The sequence below is a fragment of the Chenopodium album genome, chromosome 1 (assembly GCF_948465745.1).
Source record: "Chenopodium album chromosome 1, dcCheAlbu1.1, whole genome shotgun sequence".
NCBI lineage: Eukaryota > Viridiplantae > Streptophyta > Magnoliopsida > Caryophyllales > Amaranthaceae > Chenopodium > Chenopodium album.
The window spans coordinates 35,613,928-35,620,726 of NC_137834.1; the positions used below are offsets into that span (position 1 = coordinate 35,613,928).

Consider the following 6,799-nt stretch of genomic DNA (forward strand, 5'->3'; position numbering starts at 1 on the left):
CAACATCTGGCTTCGTGGTGGTAATGGACGGGCGAGGTTTGCGTCAAAAGTAATATCTGACCCTGATATGGCGAGGGAGTTTGGTGTGGAGGTGAATGACGACTTTGCTCGTAGGGGAAAAGTGAAACGGCACCAAGAGTTCTCATCATCTTCCTCTGAATCTGTCAAGAGGCAGCGAAGCGAAGAAGTAACCTCAAAGCTGCGGGTAGTCGTGGACGAAATGGACATCGACCTCCAAATTTCTCTCTTTGAGTCGATTAAAATCAGTTCTATGGGTAAGGTGGCTGAACCAGAGCAGCCCCCAAATCAGATATGAGTATTGTTTTGTGGAATTTTAGGGGCTTGAACGATCCACACTCCCTTGCAATTCCGTATCTAGTGTGGCTCTATCGGTCGAAACTTCCTAGTTTTATGTTTATTTCGGAAACAAAAATGGACTTTTTCCAAGCTGCTACTAAGTTAAAATTTTTGAACTTTACTTCAATTTTTGGGTGGGATGCGGAAGGAAGTAGTGGGGGTTTAGTTGTTTTAGGATGGTCAAGTGATTTTGTTGAATGCTTGTATGCCGCAAAAAATTTCATCCTTCGTAAAATTTCTGAAATTAACGAAAATGCAAAGTATGTGCTGTTTTTTTATGGGGAGCCTTTAGTAGAGAATAGAGTAATAGTATGGGAACAACTACATTGGTTTTTAGAAGAGTACAAGAATGTCTTGGTTATAGGTGATTTTAACCAAATTGAGAGTGGAAGTGATAAAATAGGAGGATCTACTCGGATAAGGGGAATTGATAAGTTCCTTGATTGGAGATTTAGTAGTAATGTGACGGAATTTCTGTTTACGGGGCCGCGGTTTACATGGAGTAATAAGAGGGGAAATGATGGGCTAATCTTGGAAAGATTAGATAGAGCGTATATTACGGAGGAATGGTTTATTCACTCACCGGATGGAAGGGTCTTCAACGAACCCATATTTGCTCGGACCATGCCGCCATCACCTACGTTCCTCATCCACCTTCAAATGGGTCGAATAGACCATATCAGATCGAAAATTGGTGCCTTAATTTCCCTGAAATTAAAGGAATAGTGGAAACAAACTGGAATATACATGTTCGGGGATCTAGTATGTTCCAAGTTTCAAGGAAGCTAAGTCAGGTAAGAACAAAAATTCAACAATGGTGCTTGGAAAATAGGAAAAGTTGGGGCATCAATTGGAGGAAGCTTACCCAGGACCTTCAAAGGACGGGATTGGAGGTTAACTCTGTTGCTAACGGAGAAAGCTATATTCATGCGATTAATCTTCAAATTCCGGAATGTCAACTAAGTTTTGATTACTGGAAGCAACGAATGAAATCGAGTTGGATAAAACTGGGGGACTTCCCCACCTCTATGATGTATAGGAAATTCAAACAACGACAACAGCACAAAGAAATCCTCACCTTGAGGAATGACAATAATATTTGGGTAGAAGGGAAAAAGGAGGTTGAAGAGGTAATCTTATCTTCGATAAAGGATATCTATAACCCAAGCATATCTTCCGATCATGAACAAGATATGGATCTCCTTCTAAGGAAATTAGACATCCCATCAATCTCTGATGGGGACCGGATAGGATTTGATCGGCCCTTTAAAGAAAATGAGATTAAGAAAGCATTTTTGAGTATGCATCGGTCAAAATCTCCGGGGCCAGATGGGTTTACTGCGGACTTTTTCCAGGTACATTGGAATGAGGTTGGGAAACTAGTTGTGGAAAGTGTCCAACAATTCCTAAAAACAGGCAACATGCTTAAGGAGTGGAATCAATCGCTACTGGTTTTCATCCCTAAAGTCAAAGTTCCAGAACTTGCAAGCCAGTTACGGCCTATAAGCCTGTGCAACACAGTCTATAAATGCATCTTTAAGTGCCTAGTTAACATATTGAAGAATATATTACCAGGCATCATCTCTGAGAACCAACATGCCTTTATCCTAAGAAGGTACATGGAAGATAATATTCTCTTGATCCATGAGTTGATGCATCTCATTAACTCAAGGAAGGTTCAAATTTTACAGCAGTTAAAATTGATATGTCGAAAGCTTATGATAGAGTAGATTGGCTCTTTCTTCTTAAGATTCTACAAGCGTATGGGTTCTCTAATCATTGGATCAAGATGATCCATCAATGTGTCTCAACGTGAGTTTCAAAGCTATTATCAACAAGAAAGCTACAGCCCCCTTTAGCTTATAGTGTGGGTTAAGACAATGGGACCCTCTGTCTCCATACCTCTTTATCTTCTGTATGGATATCCTTTCAAGAATGCTCTCGATAGCGGAAGACATCAACCAGTTCAAAGGGTTAAAAGTCTCACGAAGATCCCATTTGATTTCTTATCTGTTTTTTGCAGATGACGCCATGCTCTTTTTCAAGGCCACTGAAGAGTCCTGTTTATGCATCCGAGATATTCTTAGCAGGTTTGGTAAAGCCTCAGGTCAGCAACTAAATCTCCAGAAGTCCTTCGTGAAATTTTCGCCGGGGTTGGATGAAAGGGTGAAATCCTCGCTCAAAGGAATTCTTTCTATGCCTGAGGTAGATAATATGGGGATTCACCTAGGTGCCCCTATTGATATACAAGGTAAAAAAGGTGCCTCGTTTCAGTTCCTGATAGACAAAGTCTCGGAAAGGATAGTTTCATGGGCTTCGCTTCACCTTTCCCAGGGAGCGAAACTTATTCTTATCAACACAGTTCTGGTAAGCATCTCATCACATGTCATCAAATGCCTAAAGTTGCCCCAGAGTATAGCAAATAAAATTGATTCATTGATCACAAGATTCTGGTGGTCCAACAATGGAAAAAATGGGATGCACTGGGTCGATCGTAATAACATCCAGCTTCCTAAAAGTATGGGAGGTTTAGGTATTCGAGGAGCCTCCATGCTAAATTATGCTTTACTGTTCAAACAAGCAACACGAATGCACCTTAATCCTCAGCTGTTACTTTCTAGGGTGCTTAAGGAGTTTCAACCTTGCGGCATCTGTAATATGGATAAGCCTTACAAGAGGAAAGGGAACCCATCGATGGGAAGGACCAGTCTACAGAAGATCATTGCAACCTTCAAAAAAGGTTTTGCGTGGAAGGTTGGTAAGGGCACAGACATCAAGGCTATTAGCATGACATGGGTACGAGGGGAGATTCCTGTTGCTAATTCACAACAAACTTTGTGGGCAGCTACAAAATGGAAAGTTAGTGATTTCATTGACAATGACACTTCTATGTGGAAAGCAGGAAAGGTAAGGGATTGCTTTGATTGGGATAGTGCGAAAGCAATCTTGGCTATGGAGCTTCCCCCGAGATCAGAGGATGACGATCTATACTGGAAACACCACCCCTCGGGAAGGTACACAGTTAAAACAGGATATTACTTCCTTTCCAAGGAAAAGGGTCTAGAGAAGTCTACTCTGAGCAGCACAGAACAAGAATTTGTGAAGCTTTTTTGGACGTTGAATGTCCAACCTAAATGGAAGTTAATTTTATGGAAACTCTTCCACGATGACATTGCAGTTAAGGGAAACTTAAATAAGAGGGGAATTCAAATTGATGACTTATGTGATTTATGTAGAGGGAACACGAAAGACAGCCAACACCTCTTCAGGTTCTGTAATCTAGCAAAGGAGGTATGGGAAGATGGCTCCCTATCGATTTGCTCTGACTCTCCTGGGTTCAGCTCTTTGAGCAATTGGATCCAGCACTATATCCTGCTGTTTTATAGCGATGATGGTAAGAGGAGCGGCTGCATTGTTACTTTCATAGCTTGTTTATGGGGTTTATGGAGGGCTAGAAATGAAAGAAACTTCAATGGGGCTAGTAGCACTATAAACCTAGTGAAGGAATTCATGGGCATAACTATGAAGGATCATGAAATTTTTGCGGACCAAACAAGGGAGGAAATGAGATTGGAAAATGGAACTGGAGAAGACCCCTTTCTTCCCCCAGGTTTATATCATGTACAACTAGTAAAAGAAAAGAATGGGTTCGATGATTTTGCTATACAGGTGGATGGAGCATGGGAAAAGAAGTCTACTAGGGCGGGGATCGGTTGGATGGCAAATAGCAACGATCAATCTGAGATGTTCGATGGGGGGGGGGAGAACATGGAGTTGCGTGCTCAGCTTTGCAGTGTGAAGCATGGGCATGTTTAGAAGCTCTTGCTTGGGCAAAGTCAAAAGGAAAAGAAGGAGTCCTTATATTGACCGACTCGGTGGTGCTTCTCAACAACCTAAAAGAAAGTGTAGGCAATGATATATCTATCTCGTGGACACTGAGGGAAATCAAGAATGTTGGAGCAACCTTTAATAAGTGTGCAATCATCAAAGTTCAGAGAGAACAGGTTCAAAAGGCTCATAGTATTGCTAGGCAATGCCGGATGACATTGTCAGATTACCCGTAGTATAGATGTTTGGTTTGATATTGCTATTGTCAAAAAAAAAAAAAAAAAAAAAAACAATGGCAAGAGTGCAACACAACAAGCAAGACAAAACTTGAATTCTCTCCCCCTCGAAAACTATGGCTGCCCAATTTTCGGGTCGGTTGTTTGAAGCTTAACTTCCTCCTCTCTCTTCATCATCAATTTTTTTGTTCTTCTTTTCCCACATCTTATTTCATTTTTTTGGTTTTTATTTTTGTTGATTGTTCATTCTTGAGATTTTGTGATTTTTATATTGTGTTTGTAGACACCCAAATGTGTCTCCCTAAAACCGAACCCAGTGATGAATACCTTTCACGTCGCTTGATTATCGAACAAAGTAAATTTGTGGAAAGTTTAAAGATGGGATTTTTTGACTTTTACCACCAAATAAATTTATGAAATTGTTTTTTACTACCAAAAATTTTAAAAGTTGTATTTTACCACCAAAAAAATTTCTAAAAATTGTTTTTTACCACCTACCATCAAGAAAACCGTTAAATTTAACGGTTTTAAGAAAAACTCTTCGATTTTCGTGCGCAAAATATGTTGTTCATAGGTTTAGGGGGGCATGTTGGCCCTACGAGTTCAATTCGAAGTCGAAATTAACAAAAAATAATCGAAAATGCCTCGTTTTGCATGTTTTACGCAAACCGAGGTATTTTTAAACGCACAAAAAGAAGCATTTTCGATCATTTTTTGTCGATTCCGACCTCAAATTGGATCGTAGGGCCAAAATGCCCCCCAAGACCCTCAAATATGATGTGTTTGACACAAAAATCTAAGAATTTAAAATATTCCGTTAGATTTTTGAAGGCAGGTGGTAAAAAACAATTTTTATTTTTTTTTTTGGTGGTAAAATAAAACTTTTAAAATTTTTGGTAGTAAAAAACAATTTCTCGATTTTTATTGGTGGTAAAAGTAAAAAAATCCTTAAAGATGAGGTTGTTTTTATTAAAATATTTCTCTTTCTGTTCTAAAAAATATCTCTTTTCTTACTCCTTATTTATGAAAAATATCCAGACCAATTTAGTTTGGTCCATAATAAGGGTCTAATAATAGTGTAGTTGGATTTGGCTCGAAAAGAGTTTTCCAATGATATATCATAAGCCCAATTTCGATTAATTATGAGGAATTTATACATTAAATTAGATTAGGCCCAATGATTTTAAAGGTGGCCCAATGATCTAGAGGAGGGCCTATTAATTATATTTTACAGATGTTTTTTTTAAGAATAAAGTATATTAAATCTGATTTCAAAAACTGCTCGGACGCTTAATTACATGCAACCGGTGTTAATAATTTCGCATGGAATAGCGCGTTCATTTTTGGACTAGCGCGAGACGACAAAGTCGTCGCCAGGCGCTGATTTCGTCGCCACGCGACAAGGTTCGTCGTTTGGCGCTGGCTCCTATCGTTTGCGACGGGAGGAGTTTTATTCCGAATATGATTTTCTTTGATCTAGTGCTATTTTTATTATTAATAGGGGTGCTTTCTCCCTATTTTAAAATCTACAATCAACATCTATAATCGAATTCTCTCTCTAAAAGCTAGAAGCTTTCCTTCTCCCTCTATTATTTTTCTAAATCTTCCCTCTCTCAAAATACCTCAAACATTAGCTTTATAAATACCTAGCCAAGTTCAAAGTTGCCTTCGCCCTAGACGTGAAATGTTTGATTTTTCTTAGGGTTTGGTCCCAAATCTCTATTTTATTTATTTGATTTAATTGTACTTTTTTATTATTTTCCTTGAAGTTACTAACGCATGTATTTTGTTTTTAGAAAGAGATACGAGACATCGAAGTAAATACTTTAATTGCTTTATTGATATTTTAATATAGAAATCATGCTTAGATTGTTTTATTGATTCCTAATATCATGTTAGGATGTTTTGATCTTCCTAGTATCATGTTTAGGGTTAATTAATATTTCTAATATCAAGAATTAAAAGAATGCTTCCCATTTCTTTCCCAATTTCATGTTAGTATCATGTTAGGGCTAAAAGCTTTGATCTTTATGTTTAGTGACATGCTATGATTTGTTATTAATCTTGTTAGTATCATGCCTAGGATCTTGCTATTAATATTATGATTTAAAATGATTAATTTAATTATGATTGTTATTTCGATTATGATTATAATTGTTATTTTTATTATTATTATGTTGCTTGATAAATTGTTATTGCTTGATCACGTCTTTTATGCATGTTTAAAGGGAATTTGTACTTGTAACCACGCTCAATAAGATAATTAATAATCTTGTTTAGGGTTAATATGATTATAATTCAAGCGACCGCCAATAATAGTTTTATTTGTGCATTAATATTCAACCAACATATATTAAACATGTTTAGGGTAAAGCTAT

At 37.8% G+C, this 6,799-nt stretch overlaps 1 protein-coding gene across 1 annotated transcript; it reads left to right on the forward strand.

Annotated features, from left to right (window-relative positions):
• The first annotated feature begins 432 nt into the window (after positions 1-432).
• LOC145631195 (uncharacterized) lies at positions 433-2,087 on the forward strand. Its single transcript, XM_081683291.1, has 2 exons — positions 433-926; positions 1,190-2,087. The coding sequence occupies exons 1-2, from the start codon at positions 433-435 to the stop codon at positions 2,085-2,087; spliced, it is 1,392 nt and encodes a 463-aa protein (XP_081539417.1).
• The last annotated feature ends 4,712 nt before the right edge of the window (positions 2,088-6,799 follow it).